Genomic DNA, 16511 nt, shown 5'->3' on the forward strand with positions numbered 1-16511 from the left:
TTGGACGCCCTGTGTCACTACTGCTTCTGGCCTCTTGTTGTCTTTTGGTGTGTTTTCAGAGGTTTCACTCAAGGTCATATTGTTCATTTTCTTAACTAGGAGTCGGATAGTGCTTGGCGAACAACTTTTTTGGCTGCTCTGTGTCCCTGCTGCTTGTTCTGGCCTCTTGTTGTCTTTTGGTGCGTTTGGTGTGTTTTTATGCGACGCTGTGGGTTGTCAGTTCATTCCAATATGAACCCGCTCGCGGCGATCAGAGACGCTTCGAGCAGAGGCTCCAGCCATCCATTTACTCCAATAATAACCCCGTCACAGCGAAACATGACGCTGTGAAGCACAATCTAACTGGAGAACCGGGGACCCTCTCCGCGAACGGGTCTTCCCCCCTAATTTAATGCTTTCTTTTAATGACATCGTTAACATTTCTCAACAAAAACACATGAAAGTATCACTGATAATTCAACAATAAAATCGCTTCATGTTGTGGCCATCACACAGTGTTTTCCAAAGTGTTTTCACGAGCTGAAAGTGCGCAGATTTAACGTACATAATCCTTTGTTAGGTTTATTATTTTCATTTCACACGTAAAACACATTTATAGATTCATCCACCACTCCTGTTAGTTTTGGATGCGCTAGGCTCCAACCAATCAGACCAATTTATGCAGACGGCGCACTAATCCCGTAACTGCACACTACCCATAATCTTCAACCGCCGTTGCTATGGAAATGAAGATAACAACAGCTTGGTGCTACCCGTTATTCCTTTATTTACTCTAAAATAATAACCAGCGATAATACGAAAATAAACTCGCCCAGTGTTTAATTATGTAATTACAAATTTTATTTTTTTATTTTATTTTTTACAAATTGCAATATTTATCTACAGCGCGCCTTTAGCGACATGTCAACAGATCTTAAGCAAGGCGATTGGATGGTTTTTACTGCAATGCATCTTGGGAGTCGTAGTAAATGTATCTTTCAACTCAGGTCCTGCAGCGAATTTTTCTACTCGACACGAGGCAGATCCTAGCTAAGTAAATTGTGATAAACTGTGGGTAATTTGCATGTTAAACTGATATTAAACTTGAAATGTTTTCACAGAGCAGTCTGTGTACCAAGAGAACTACTTCTGCAAAAGTTTATTTAATTATTTTTTTGGTGATGTATTCTCATGTGTAAGACACTTGCTTGGCCACCCAGCTAATGTTAGTACTGCTCTATTTTAGCAATGTATCTTTTCTGTAATCAATTCAGGTTTTTTTTACCCTATTCACGTAATTAACTCAATATTAACGACTTTAATCTCGTAATTGATTTTTTTTTCTAAATATGGTGTAATACTGCCTCGTAATATAAGTTATTTCTTTGGTCATAAATTATTTTTGTAATCATTTAACCAAAACAGACCTGAAATAATCCCTACATGTTCCATTTTCATTTGCAGAAATGACAAAGCCAAAAACCAAACCATGCCCTTCCTGTCAGGCTCCAAACACCTGCAACAGGAAGACATGCAGTGGATGCCTGGGCAGCCTGAACGTAAAGGAGGGATTGAAAAAAAACAAGAACAGTTTAAAAACAGTAACTGGGCTGCCTCTGTTAAAAACAACAGAAATGCGAGCAGGGTGGTTAATTCAGCCCAGTTGTCAGTAAGTTTAAAAGTTCTGATCTAATAAGTGGTTGGTCTGCTAGACAATTCTTTATTAATCACAGTTGTCAATGTTTTCTTGTATATCATGAAGTAAGAAACTAACAAGACATGTATATACACATAAAATATTAATTTATAAAAGAGCATAAATAAAAAAGTTATTCACATCAGAATAACATCATCACACTAAAGACATCAAACTAGAAAAAACTTGTTAAAAACTATTTTTATTTAAGCTACTTCTGATTTTTAATTTAATCGGCTATTAACTGAGAGACAAAACATTTCAAGATGGATTTTATCATACATTTACAGGTTTGGTCACCATAAATACTTTTTAACTATCTACAACAATAAAACAACAAAGATGTGAAACTTAAAGGTTTGTTATACATCAATTTGCTTACATGAAAGACTGGCTGCATGTTTTTCTTTGTTGTTCTTGCAGGTTTCAAAACTACATGCCCTGGGCTACCAGCCAATTCTGTTTCTTGGACAGTTTGACCGTAGGGGACGTGATCACTCAGATCGAACCAGCGGAAGGTGCTGCACGTGACATCTTCATGAAGATGAGGAAGCTTTATGAACACCTTCTGAGAAGTAAGATATGCTTTGTCCATTATCTGTAACCAGGTGTCCTTATCAGGTAGCCTATCCTAGCTGTCTTTGGGTGATACTCATGGTACACCCTAGATAAGAAGGCAGATCACCACGGGGTACACAGAGACAAACAAGATGGTGAGGATGAGGATAGTTAACAGTCACCAGCTATTCTATTCTATTCTACTCTACTCTATTATTCAGCCAAGGTTCAGACCAGTAACCTTCTTGCTGTGAGGTGACAGCTGCCCTACATGTCCTGTTGCTAACATAAAATAGTGTTATATATGCCTTATTACCTCTCCATGTGGCGTTCACATCACCAAAGCTAGCCATACTGAACCTCTGGTGTTACCCACCTGAACAATTTTGTATGTGTGTGTGTGTATAGTATGGTCTTTCACACTCATGTATATACAAATGTAATTTTAAAAATCTTCACGAAAACCAGACCTGATAATTCTCTTCGAGACTTTCTAGTATAACAAATGTTATAATGTTACCAATATGAACACCAAGATTCTTAAATAACTTATATACTTCTTAAGAGGTTACCTGATTACTCCCTGAGGTAGTTAGCATCACCATTGTACAAAACTCCTAAGTCACAGTACTAGCTTGAAGTGTCAAATGTTATGCACTACAAAGTCAGGAAAGTAGTGTCATCAGAGGAAAAAAGTCATTAGCTATCTGGATTTATAGTCACACTCATTAATTTATTAATGTACAATGTAGAAAAGCACTACAGATGTCACACTACCCTAGAGGGCACTTGTACTGAATGATTTGGGTCAGTGAGTGTGTGAGATGACATATTTGATGCCAATATTTACAAGTTGTAACTTTAGTAAAAACTTAACTGAAAACATGCAAATCACTACTTATTATGTGTTTATGTGTACTGTACATTTTTTCAACCCATTTTAATGAATATTTAATATTTAAAATTTTGCAGAATTACAAGTTTCACCTCCTGCTAAAAGTTCTACACCAGCAGCTGGACCATCCTCTGCTGACAGTGTCGATGCTGGACCAGTCCCAGAGGCTCTAAACGAGGAATTTATTCTTCATTTAGAGCCTGTACCAACATCTTCCCTCTGTCAGCCTCCTGCATCCTCCTCTCCGTCTCTGCTTCCTCCTGCATCCTCCTTTCCGTCTCTGCTTTCTCCTGCATCCTCCTCTTCGTCTCTGCTTCCTCTTGCATCCTCCTCTCCATCTCTGCTTCCTCCTGCATCCTCCTCTCCATCTCTGCTTCCTCCTGCATCCTCCTCTTCATCTCTGCTTCCTCCTGCATCCTCCTCTCCATCTCTGCTTCCTCCTGCATCCTCCTCTTCATCTCTGCTTCCTCCTGCATCCTCCTCTCCATCTCTGCTTCCTCCTGCATCCTCCTCTTCATTTCTGCTTCCTCCTGCATCCTCCTCTCCGTCTCTGCTTCCTCCTGCATCCTCCTCTTCATCTCTGCTTCCTCCTGCATCCTCCTCTTCATCTCTGCTTTCTCCTGCATCCTCCTCTTCATCTCTGCTTCCTCCTGCATCCTCCTCTCCATCTCCACATCCTGCATCTCCCTAAATTTCTACGGTGTACACCTCGGATGTCCCAAACAAAAAAAGGACAAGGAAAGGTTAGACGTTATGGTATTGTAAATGTACGAAACACATGACAGGTTCGTTAAGTTTGTTAAGATTTCTTTTTCTTAATTTTTGCATTTTCTCCAGTTTTACAGACCTCATGTAAATATTTCATTTGTTATTTTTCAGAATGCCGAAAACACCGTACACAGAAGATTTTCAAATATGAAGAGATAGTAGACAGGAGAGTTGTAAATGTAAGTAATTTAGCCTGCTGTTGTGCAGATTTGTTTGCGTCTTTGGACTTCCCGGATTTGAACTGTGCCTGACTGACTATCCATAAGCTTTTGTATTTGATGAATCTACACTAATTCAGCCACTGAGTCTGTATTTCGCTCCAAATAGGACATTAAATAGGAACATACCACCTGATACGACCTGGTCGTGCTGCCTTCCTGATGTTTACGTTCTTTAAAGTCCTCCTGACATCATGCTCAGAAGGAGTGATTGATGTGGAGGTGCTCCTTCCCATTCAGTAACATCTGCTTCAGTTAGTTTTTCTTGTGAGCCACAATGTAAGCAGTGTTGCTTTGCTGACATGCACTCGATGCTGGCAGTACAAGCATTGTAGTGGTTCTTATGTTTTTGTAAACTAATTGTATAATATATTGAGCCATTCAATAGTACACAAATGTTTATAAGCTCCTTTTTGTATGCAACTTGCATGTCTTTCTTAATTAATTGTTTGTTTATATCATGTTTTTTAGGAAAAAGAAGAAGTTAAAGTCAAGTGGAAGCCTTGCTCAACATGGTATGTAGTAACAACTTTGTTGGACGGGAACAGACATTCATATTGTTGATAAATAGTTATCACCTCAATTTGAATTCATGTATTTGGACTAAAGTAAATTGGGAGCTTTTAGCTATCAAGCTCCTCTTCTGTGAGGAGCTTGATAGCTGTCCACCTCCAAAGTCCATTATGAGTTTTGGAGGTGGACATGGTCAACACTTTTAAGAGTAGGCATAAGACTTTACTTCTTTATAGAGCTTATAGTTAGGGCTGGTTCAGCTCAGCCCTTAGTTATGCTGTAATAGGACCAGACTGCTGGGGGTTGGTGCCCCCCCCCCTCTCTCTGTCTCTTTCAGGGTTATGCAGGCTCAGTATTGGTTGAAGATGCAGTCACGTCTCCTTTTACTGAAAACTCTCCCCCTCTCCCTCACCATCTGTAAACATACATGTCTCAGTAATGCAGTTCATGCATGTTACTAACTAAACTTCTTCCCTGGAGTTTCTGTGCTCTCTCATCCAGCAGGTTCCGATGGATCGTGGCTGCTGCTGTGGTCCTGCTTGACATCTACTACATATATTATTACTCTCTGACTTGATTTATATTACAATGAAGGTGTATAAAGCATGACATGAATATAGAAGATATTTCATCCTAAAAAATTGTCATATGTCACAACCTAAATTATCCTATTTTGTGTGTGGTTGTCGTTGTTGTTTGTTATGTTTTTCTCCTGACAGTGGCAAAGTGTGGGATGACACATGGGAACCTGCGCAGTTTTACACACAGTAAACCAGGCACCACAGGTCGCAGAGATCGCACAGTTCACAGTTTGTAGTTCAGCATAAAAGTTCAAAATAAAATATTTACTATACATTTCAACCAGTGTCAGTCTCTGTTTCACTCTCTAATTGTGGCTTAAGTACCTAACACATTCATGAATCTGATCGATCAATAATATCTTCCCTGCACTCGATATCTCATAGTTTTACATATCAGCCAACATTATTGTCTACATCCTCATAAATATAGAAGTGACTTGCTTATTATAACATATTACAAGTTAAAGTAATACTGCACTGCACGTATAGTAAGTAACACCTACTGTGTATGGGAGCCTAAAGCAAAGTTAACTGCACCAGTACCAGCTTCAGAACATATTGTATATTATATGTTTCTACCTTTTTGTAATATGTCATGTTTAGATGCAGTGACAATTGCACATTTGGAGTTGTGGTCATATGTGGTTTATATATATATATATATATATATATATATATATAAACCACATATGACCACAACTATATATATATATATATATATACACACACACACACACACAGGGTATTAGAAAAAAATTGACATTTTTTGCTATTTTTCTTGTTTGTTTGCACATTATTATTGTGTACATATTACATATGTAACATTATTGTTAATATTATTATTAGATATCAAAGATACAATTTGATTAAGGGTTTTCCTGTCATAATTTCAATACAAATGCAATTACACACATAAACAATAGGATCAAAATAAACTTTTAAAAAGTCTGTTGATCAAATGCTGATTTTCAAAACATTCTAGAGGAAAATAGAGATAAAATAATCTGAACAGTAACAGTGATCTTGGATGATGATGGAGGCTTCAATGGATTATTCTGTTTCAATCAATAGGTTCGTATCTATGACAATAATTTGATAAGTTTAACAGGTTGGTTTAGGCATGGCAATACTGGAAATATTCACAAACTTTTGTTTTTGAAGAATGTTTATCTTTTTTGGGATGAAGCTATCTGGCAAAATGATACAACCCTTTTAACCTCATCTGTATGTCTATCATGTGGCTATGATACTGGATTTTGGTTTGATGCATATGCAGGTTACAGCTGGGGAATGGCAGTATGTTGTGGATTGATTTGGCATGTTCAACCACTGTTACACCAAACTCTCTCACTTATAACATGATAAAGGCCTCTTACTCAGTGTCATGGATTTTCTGTAGTTTTGGGGACACAGGGCCAAAGTCTGAGGCAATAAGTCAGATCAAAGAAGGCAATGTTTCTAAAATGGGAGTTTACTTATGTCATTATATATATCCAGGAATATGTGCCTGAGGATAGTTGTCATGAATTCAATATTAAATCAAAGTATTCCTTAATTACCACAGCTGACATGAGTTCTCCATAGTTGCCTGCTGTCTCAGGATCTGTCTCCAAAAAGGACCAGGGAGCGCTAACATGTTATGTTCTAAACTGATGAAGAAAATGCACATTAAACATAACATAAACTTACTGAGTGAAGTAATGTCAAGAGGATTCCTTTAGCTCCTATTGGGTTGGTTCCTTGATCAATGCAATACAGAATCATTCATCTGGTTTTATGTAATGTCCTTAAAACATGTCAAAATGAGGCTCACTAGTCTGTGTGGCCTCCATATGCCTGTATGACCTCCCTACAACACCTGGGCATGCTCCTGATGAAGTGGCAGATGCTCTCCTGATGGATCTCCTCCCAGACTCCAGGACTAAAGCATCTGCCCACTCCTGGACATTTTGTGGTGCAGTTGGTGGATGGAGCGAGACATGATGTCCCAGATGTCCTCAATTGGATTCAGGTCTGGGGAATGGGCGGGCCAGTCCACAGCATCAATGCCTTCGTCTTGCAGGAACTGCTGACACACTCCAGCCACATGAGGTCTAGGATTGTCGTGCATTAGGAGGAACCCGGGGCCAACCGCACCAGCATATGGTCTCACAAGGGGTCTGAGGATCTCATCTCAGTACCTAATGGCAGTCAGGCTACCTCTGCCGAACACATGGAGGGCTGTGCAGCTCCCCAAAGAAATGCCACCCCACACCAAAACTGACCCACTGCCAAACTCATGCTGGAGGATGTTGCAGGCAGCAGAAGGTTCTCCACGGCGTCTCCAGACTCTGTCACAAGTGCTCAGTGTGAACCTGCCTTCATCCGTGAGGAGCAAAGTTGCCAATCTTTGTGTTCTCTGGCAAATGCCAAACATTTGGCATGGTGTTGGGCTGTAAGCACAACCCCCACCTGTGGACGTCGGGCCCTCATAACACCCTCATGGAGTCCGTTTCTGACCGTTTGAGCAGACGTGCACATTTGTGGCCTGCTGGAGGTCATTTTGCACAGCTCTGGCCTTTCTTTCCTACCCCACAGTACCTTCCCTTACCATTCGTTTCCTACTCTTTTACTTCTTCTTTGATGACGGTTGTCTTTCTAGATAAGCAATTTCATTTGCTCTGGGGCGAGTCACTGGCTCGGGTGCATTCTGGGACTGTCAGTTCACCAGTGTGCTGGCATGCTTCTTAACAAACACACCACTACAGCAAACATCTCAATTGTACTTGTTGATTTCTTCGACAAAACACTGAACAAAAAATTTACTTGTGAGTGTGCTGCCTGGTGCTTTTAAATTTTGTGATAATTTGAGCAGCCCAGAAAGCATCCCATAAATTAAATTATGTTATCGTATCTGAACATGTACACTAGTTAAATTAAATTAGATGGGAAAGAATGATTCAGGGTAAACAACTGCACCAAGGAAATTCCATTTTTCTTCTCAAAATGTAAAATGTCTGTTGAAAAATCACATTAAACAGAGATGTGATTAACTTTTTATTTTACCAAACATAACATCAATGATGACACAATCAGTCTTCATCAGAAGTGCTCAAATCACTCTCAGTGGCATCGTCTGGAATGCCCTCCTCCTCCTCCGAGTCTGTAACCGAGCGTATCTGTAACCGGAAGGTCGTCGGTTCGATCCCCGGGCTCTCTGTCCTGGTTGTTGTGTCCTTGGGCAAGACACTTTACCCTACCGCCTACTGGTGTTGGCCAGAGGGGCCGATGGCGCGATATGGCAGCCTCGCCTCTGTCAGTCTGCCCCAGGGCAGCTGTGGCTACAACCGTAGCTTGCCTCCACCAGTGTGTGAATGCGAGAGTGAATGAATAGTGGCATTGTAAAGCGCTTTGGGTGCCTTGAAAAGCGCTATATAAATCCAATCCATTATTATTATTATAACAAGTATGTTGGTGTTCAGGTTTATAAAACCAACTAGTACGACATCATTTCAACCCAGGTTCTATCCAATTTGATGAAACGCAACAACTCTGCCATAAATTCTGCTTTTACAAGGCTTCTTTTTCATTGTTTGTTGACACTGTCAGAAAGATCTTAATTCTACCTTAAGTTCTTTAATGAGGCCATGGTGGGTCCTATTGTTATACACGAGTGCATTATATTGAGACTCACCTTCAGCCCATTTCTACACATCGGCCACCCATTGCTGCAGTGTGTCGTCATCCACACCCAGCTCATTTTTGGTCGCATTCAGGCTCTCCACTTGTTCTCCAAGGATCCTTATGATCCAAGAATACATTAATAAATGTCATTCATATTGATATTAAAAGAGTACTGGTGTTTTTCCCCAATTACCACACACATTAAAATGGTTTTTGAAAAAAAAAAAAAAAAAAAAAATCACCTTTAGATATCTCTGGCTCAAAGTGCGGCCCAGTTGTTCCACTTTCCTTTTGTTCCAGCCCAAAGCCAGGAGGGTCAGCATGTCTGTTCGCCCTGCATTTCAGTTAGTATACAAATAAGAATTAATGAGCAGGAGACTGAGTGGAATCTCAGACACGGACACATACCTGCTTTAGACATGTACTTCATTGTGATGGCCGCCCTAGACAGGAAACTGTTTACTTGTTCCACCTCTTCTCCAACTGTTGAACCGGCCCCATCCTGAAACGCACCTCCCCATTTGATCTATAGAAAGGAGGTCACAATACATGACTGCTGAATTCATTCAACCTTATAACAAAATGTCTCAAACTAATCCAAAACTACAAGCTGCAGTATACCTCGCATTTCCAAGTGTGAGCCTTTGCATGCATGACGGAGAGAAAAGGAAGCATTGACAAGAGGTTCCTCAGCTCAGGGCACTGCTGAGCCACCTTGGTTAAATAGGGGAAATATTTACAGGCCACATCGGAGCAAAGGAACGTAATATGTCCTGGGACGTTAGCTGCCAACTTCCTCTGGAGAAAAAGGGGGTAAGCAAAGATCTCCCCTCGAAACATGTTCAATGCAGCTAAGAGAACTCCGTGGCGACAAACAGCTATTTCCATGCCCTCTTCATCCAACTTCCCAGTGGACTTTTTGGACGACTCCTTTGCTGCAGTCCAAGATGAAGATCCGCACAACCCTTTCCCTGGGACCTATACACTCAAAGATTTTAACATAAAAGACATGGCATGATTAAGCCCTATCAGGGACAAACTTTTTAAAACAAATGCATAACAATTAGCTGAATTAGCCTTAAGTCACACGAGACCTCATATCTCCCCACGACAGCACTGATAACACAAAATAAAAATCATGTTGTTGTTTTTTTTAAATACACATGGTGACAAAATTAAGTACACATTAAGATAAAGTAAAGTAAATAGTATTACGACAACACCAAGAGAAAAATAAAATAAATATCCACCCATCCATATATGTATACACATACACACACGTACGTACGTATGTGTATATGGTTATGGCATTAACGTCATTTTAACAAGATTAACGCTAACAGCACTAATATATATGTGCATCTTACATGATTTGTGTGTCTCTGGATGTATCTCACAAACTCAGCAACTTCCTCATCTTTTTCAATGAAGACACCTTCAAAGTTCCCCTGCTCTGAAGTGCTGAACGAACACAGTGACAGTTGTTTGAAAAGAAACATTAAAATACATTTTTCTACAAATCCATATTTGATTTATGTACACAATGCATAACGTACCTTGCATTAGACTGAAAGCGATAAAGCTTGCGGTTTCCATCAACTGAGACGGCAAGCATGTCTGGAGTGCAGGCAGGGCAGCTAAAGCATGGCTCCTTGCACATCCTGTCCACCTCAAACTTTACAGCACTCCACTCCAAGAAACTTTTACTGAAGGCATCAGCTGATATTCGGCCAGTCTTTTACATAGAGGACATACAACAGAATATTCAAGGACAGTCATCATAAACATTGATTTGCACAATTTCCTTAAACTTGGCAAATTTAGAAACTCACCCTTCCAAAATGGGCTGTTCGTTCATCCAGCACTTTGACAAATGCCTTAAGTGACATCCCTGGTGCAGCCTTCTTAATGTCATAGAAAGACTGAAAGACATCCATTGAAAACAGGGTGCAGAAATTTAAGGTGCCAGGCCAATATCCACTACCCAGGATGTCCTTAACTGAGGGGGACCACATTAGGCCACAGCTGGTGCAGCTCACCACTGGCAGTGCAAGGTTATAACGGCCTTTAGAAAGGATAAGGATAAATTCAGTCATGGCTCAAAGCATTCATTTTTTTCATGTTGTGAAGATTTCATGTTGTTTTCAAATCGGTCTGGTAAATCCAAATGACCTTTGACAGGTGCCCACATATACTGCGGGCCGAGGGTAATTCAAACCAAGATAGCAATGCACAATTTGCAATAAAACCTCCAAACACATCTATTGTGTATGTAGTGTGTGACAAAAGGGCAACTTACCATTTATGGTTACAAGAGCCACAATTGCGCCGGGTGAAACCTCAACGTTACCTGCTGGGCAGTCACACACATGGTCTGGCCTTTGCACAGGCAACAGCCGAACTAACATTAAAACACACAATATATATAAAAAGAATTAGAAATTAACTGATACACAATAAATATACAATAGCAGCACCCACTCATAGTACATAGCAAGAAATGCATAAGACTTAAAAACCGTACCTATTGGCTTGTGAAACTCTGATAAAGGCTGCAAAAACCCTCCTGTTACTGCCTCTCTGTTGTGCAGGACAAAGCGTGTGTGAACTGCAATATCACAGTCAGCACAAAGGAATGGAAGAGGCAGGCAGTCCAGACACCTCACAACTACTTGTTTGTCACACTGACACACACGGTGTGACTGTGGATCCAGAGTAGCTAACATATTGTCTATAAGACAAGGCCTGGCCTCTTTCCACTTTTGCGAGGACACCATATTTCTGATCGCCCAGTGAGTAGCAGCTGACTCACACGACGTCTCACAAATCATGGCTGCGTCCTCTTCTCCATCCTCCAACAACTGAAGGAGCTCCTGACGAAGCACCTCAGTTCCATACACTAACAGAAAAAAAATAAAGAAAGGAAGAAACTCTTCCACAAAGTGAAAAACACTCTAGGCAGTATGTTTCTTAGGACTGCACAAAAGCCCTGCATAACTTAACTATAACAACAAATATAAAAGTAAACAGAAATCACAATATATACAAGAAGGTAAAGTACCTTTTGTTGGGTTGACACTGGCAACATAACTAGGTTCTTCACGTGGACATTGATGCTGATCTCTGGACACTGGGAGGAAAAAAAGCGATTGAAGAATATTTACTTACTTAAATTCTTTGGTGAAAACAAGTTGTGAGATAAAATCAATGGTTGTGTGAACACTGACCACGTGGCATGCAACTAGTACTTCGACTGGTTGATGGTCTTTGAGGAATAAAATCTCCCTGTCTGTCACGTGTTTTCCAGCGCACTGGTCTTGGCTGAGGTTCACTCTGTGCATCATTCTACGCAATTAACAAGGAAAAAAGGGAACACCTAAAATACAGTCCATGATTAAAGCAAAGATTATCAAACATCTTAAGTTAACCAACTTAATTTGACATAAACTTATATATACACACATATATAAAAATTTATAAAAAAAAAATTCAAATAATATAACGTTTACTCCGTACAAAATATTAGACAAGCGTGTTCCCTCTTTAACAACTGTTTCCACTAAAAATGTTACCTGCATATCTTGAAGGAGTTCGTCAGCAGCCTGAAGCTCTTCCTCCAGCTCGGGATCCTCTGAATCACTCATTTTCAAGCTAAAGAGGAAAGAGATTTTTGCAGAACTCAGTGACATAAACACATAACTAACGCAATTCAAATGATTTTCAGTCTTGGCGCTCCAGTTAACGTTAGCAATTAACGTTAGCATCATCAGTTTATAAAGAGCTAGCAGAACTCTTAGCGCAAAAACTGCTTTACGCACCATGTGAGGGTATTTTGCAACACACAAGTCCTTTAACGTTTGTAATAGATTTAATCCATCATCGTTGGATTAAATGGCTAATGCTGCAGTAGCCACGTGTAGTCGTTACCTAGCAAGCATGCTGACGGTAGCTGTAGCCATTTTTAAATGCATTAAACCGTTTCCGAGATCAGTCACCTCTGTTTGTTTGAAGCTTTTATGAAGTGACGACAGCTGCTCTCCACCAAGGAAAAAAAGACGAATCTGTGAAGAAAAAACTGTGTTGAAAAGACAATACAGTCAGATTTCCAAAGGCAGCGAAAACAACTCTGAGAGCTACTCTCCAGAGAGAAAGAGGATGAGAGTAGACACTGAGAAAAAAGAAACAGCAGTGACTCGGAGCATCCAAAAAAGTTCTTCTTCAAGGACTATCCAACTCCAAGTTCAGAAAAAGAACAATATGAACTTGAGTGATACCAAAACCTCTGATAACGTTCCAAAATACAACAAGAGGCCAGGACAAGCACCAGTGACACAGAGCAGCCAAAAAAGTTCTCTGTCAAGGTCTATCCAAGACCAAGTTGAGAAAATGGATGTTACGACCTCGAGCGATACCAAAAGCTCTGAAATCACACTGAAATACAACAAGAGGCCAGGACAAGCACCAGTGACACAGAGCAGCCAAAAAAGTTATGCGCCAAGGACTATTCAACATCTAGTTGAGAAAATGGACTTTACGACCTCGAGTGATACCAAAACCTTCGAAAACACTCCAAAATACAACAAGAGGCCAGGACAAGCACCAGTGACACAGAGCAGCCAAAAAAGTTGTGCGCCAAGCACTATCCGACTCCTAGTTAAGAAAATGAACAATATGACCTTGAGTGAAACCTCTGAAAACACACCAAATGCACCAAAAGACAACAAGAGGCCAGAACAAGCAGCAGGGACACAGAGCAGCCAAAAAAGTTGTTCGCCAAGCACTATCCGACTCCTAGTTAAGAAAATGAACAATATGACCTTGAGTGAAACCTCTGAAAACACACCAAAAGACAACAAGAGGCCAGAAGCAGTAGTGACACAGGGCGTCCAAAAAAGTCCCTGATCCAGGACTAAACTCCCAGGTCAGAAAACAAACGATACGGCCTTCGGCTAAGGAAAATAAAGAAAAAAAAACAAAAAAAAAAACATCTCTTACTGCTCTGTTTATTTCTTTAAATGAACACTTGTACTTTTTTGTCATAGAAGAATAAGAATATTAATATGAATATGAACACCAAGGCGTTTCCAGGCCAGCCAAGAGAAACCCGTTTTGAATAGAAATGATAGAGTTGTTTTATTTTCTCAGTTTACACCCATGTTCATATTCACGGTAGCTGCGAGGTTAAACTAATGGCTTTGTTTATAAAAGTACAACAGTGTACTGTTGGCTGTGAACACTGAGCCTTTATGGGGGCTAAACCCTGCCAAACGTGTCTGTAAACAGCTAGATTAACCTTAAGCCAGATAGATTCCGTTTTGTCTTAACCTCTGTCACTATGAACAGGATATAGTTAATATAGTTTACTCTACTTAAATACAGAGTAAACTGTATTATTTATATTCTGAATTACGTGTCCGTTGGTTACCACTGCTGACCCTGGGATATACAGTACAGCTAAAAAAAAAGTCTAAGAGACTACGCATAAAGAAAAAGAAAAAAATTGCACAATTCTAATAAGTCTGAAAGTCAATATTTGGTATGACCACATTTCTTCAACATAGCCTGGACTCTCTTAGACAAGCTTTCTTGTAATTTCTTAAAGTAGGCTCCAGGAATAGTTCTCTAAGATTCTTGAAAGACATTCAAAGCTCTTCTTTGGATGTTTTCTGTGTTTTTTCTGTTCCGGGTGTGAGTTTACTGCATGGGAAGTGTGTTTGGTATCATCGTCACACTAAAAAAATAAAGCCGGTGCCAGAAACACTCTTTCCGCACTCTTTCTGTGTTTCATGGTGCCTCAAATTCTGACAGCAGTTCATAACTCCATAAATTTTGCCAAGTTCCCCAACACCATGTGGCTTAAATGCAGCTCAAAAATAATGACAGAGCCTCCACTGTGTTTTACAGATGGCTGGACTCTGTACATACTGAAAATGATTTGAACCAAAAATCCGAACCAAAATGTTTGGAGTAATCACTCCGCAAGACCTGTTGCCACTGATTTTCAGTCTCGTTCTTGTGTAATTTGGCATACCTCAGCTTTTTCTCCTTGTTTTCCTTCCTCATGACTTCTTGACAGCCACCTTTTCCACAGACCATTTCTGATGAGGCTTTAGTAAACAGAAGATGGCTCAATCTACGGGCCAGATCCATCTCGAATGTCCTATGTGACGTCTTTGCTGGATTTATTTGTCTATTTCTAAAGGATATGATTTTCAGATACTGTTCATCTGCTGTAGATAATTTTTTTAGCCTTGCCACTTGTTCATTTTCCTCAAATATTGGCTAAAGATAGAATTTGATGTATTTATTTTTATCCGTTACGTGTAAAGACAACACTGCTTCCTCATTTGAGTTAGTTGCCTGTTTTAACCTTGAATGATTCATAAATCAGTATTAAATGGCTTATCAAATATAATTCATAGAACATGGACAATGTACAAGGACTGGGCTGAAAATGGGTGGAAAAGCAGCCAATGCCCAGAGAAAAACTTTAGAAAAGCTGAAGAACTATTGCTCAAGAGTACTTAAAATAATTAGTAATGTATAGCAATGAATGAATGGTTTCTATTGTCATTACACATAGCGCAATGAAATTTGGTTTGGTTTGCTACTGAGAAAATAAATAAATGAACTAAATAAAAATACCTAAGTTAACCAGAATAAAGCGCATAAAATTTAAAAAACAAGGTGTAGCTCAAGACTTTTGCACAGTACTGTATATATTATTGTATGAAATTGTGTGAACTGGGACCAGCTGTAAATGAAATTCCTCAGGTGCTAATTTGCAAAGTTTGTGGAGAGTATAAGTGGCAGACGACAGCGAAGAGGAGAACGGCTCTCCATGCCTGCTCAGCTCACAAGGTGGAGCTGTCGGCCAGCACAGCGTGTGCACGGTAGTGTGCGCCCTTCAGAGACAAATGGGATTAAAACATCTTGTCTCATTAGCAGCGACCGGGAGACGAGCTCGAGTCTCGGAGTAGCTGTAAAGTAAGCTTTCTGCTCGGACAGCAGGCCGTGTTTGTACAGTAACAACAGCTACAGCTGCCACATGGCCGCAGGAGCCCGGAGTTGTGTGTAGAGAGGAGCAGGTCTCAGAGAGCCGCGTCCGTCTCGGCTATTTCAGCCAGCTCCAGTCCCGTTACATGACAGACGCGCTTCTACCCACGTTGTTCACGGAGAGCTAAAAGCTGCCGAGGGGAAGGTTCGGTGTCAGACAACACGAAACGATGCAGTTACCGGCTGCTGTTTGAGAAGACGTGGAGCCGAAGATCTTCGGAGCGCACTCTGATGTTATCCACAGAAATAAACATTATAGAGCACAATATTTTGGACTGAGAGGTCAAGCACGGTGTCAGGTAAGTTAACACGATTCGTGTTGTGTGCTTTTACTAAGATTTTTCTGTCTGTCAGTGTGATTTGTGAGTTAAGAACGAGGATGAGTGGCGACCTGCAAAACTTTACAAGATTAATTTCACAAAGAGCTGAAGATGCGTCCGATGTGGTTTCGTGACACTCTTGTATTACATCCTGTCAGGACAATGCAGCCGATTTATTTCTCAGTAAGCCAGTGAGAAATGACTGGTTCCTCCAGCCGCTAGAGTCAGCGGTGGATTAATAGTGGGAAGGATAAAGGAAACAAA

The 16511-nt window shown here is 40.3% G+C and overlaps 2 protein-coding genes and 2 long non-coding RNA genes across 6 annotated transcripts in view; 3 read left to right on the plus strand and 1 right to left on the minus strand.

Moving 5' to 3' along the window:
• The first annotated feature begins 975 nt into the window (after positions 1-975).
• On the plus strand, positions 976-2207 carry LOC146375980 (uncharacterized). Its single transcript, XR_014801880.1, has 3 exons — positions 976-1033; positions 1444-1648; positions 2099-2207. It is a non-coding gene; the product is annotated as an uncharacterized LOC146375980 (long non-coding RNA).
• A 1464-nt stretch (positions 2208-3671) lies between these two features.
• Positions 3672-5488, plus strand: LOC146375981 (uncharacterized). The gene is made up of 2 exons (XR_014801840.1): positions 3672-4075; positions 4586-5488. It is a non-coding gene; the product is annotated as an uncharacterized LOC146375981 (long non-coding RNA).
• Positions 5489-8231: 2743 nt separating this feature from the next.
• On the minus strand, positions 8232-12832 carry LOC146375982 (uncharacterized). Its single transcript, XM_084947447.1, has 13 exons — positions 12690-12832; positions 12444-12522; positions 12099-12216; positions 11933-12001; positions 11396-11770; positions 11171-11272; positions 10704-10936; positions 10428-10606; positions 10239-10332; positions 9493-9849; positions 9280-9397; positions 9115-9205; positions 8232-8997 (listed from the first exon to the last, which is right to left on the minus strand). The coding sequence occupies exons 2-13, from the start codon at positions 12513-12515 to the stop codon at positions 8895-8897; spliced, it is 1911 nt and encodes a 636-aa protein (XP_084803573.1). The 5' UTR covers positions 12516-12522; positions 12690-12832; the 3' UTR covers positions 8232-8894.
• Positions 12833-15804: 2972 nt separating this feature from the next.
• adgrv1 (adhesion G protein-coupled receptor V1) overlaps positions 15805-16511 on the plus strand; it is a 149772-nt gene continuing 149065 nt past the window's right edge. For all 3 annotated transcript variants that reach the window (XM_084947172.1, XM_084947173.1, XM_084947174.1), the window contains exon 1: positions 15805-16226. The gene's annotated coding sequence lies outside the window, so the exon portion shown is untranslated. The remainder of the gene's footprint in view (positions 16227-16511) is intronic.

Source organism: Perissodus microlepis, chromosome 12, assembly GCF_051167445.1.
Source record: "Perissodus microlepis isolate ML-2025 ecotype Zambia chromosome 12, ASM5116744v1, whole genome shotgun sequence".
Taxonomy (NCBI): domain Eukaryota; kingdom Metazoa; phylum Chordata; class Actinopteri; order Cichliformes; family Cichlidae; genus Perissodus; species Perissodus microlepis.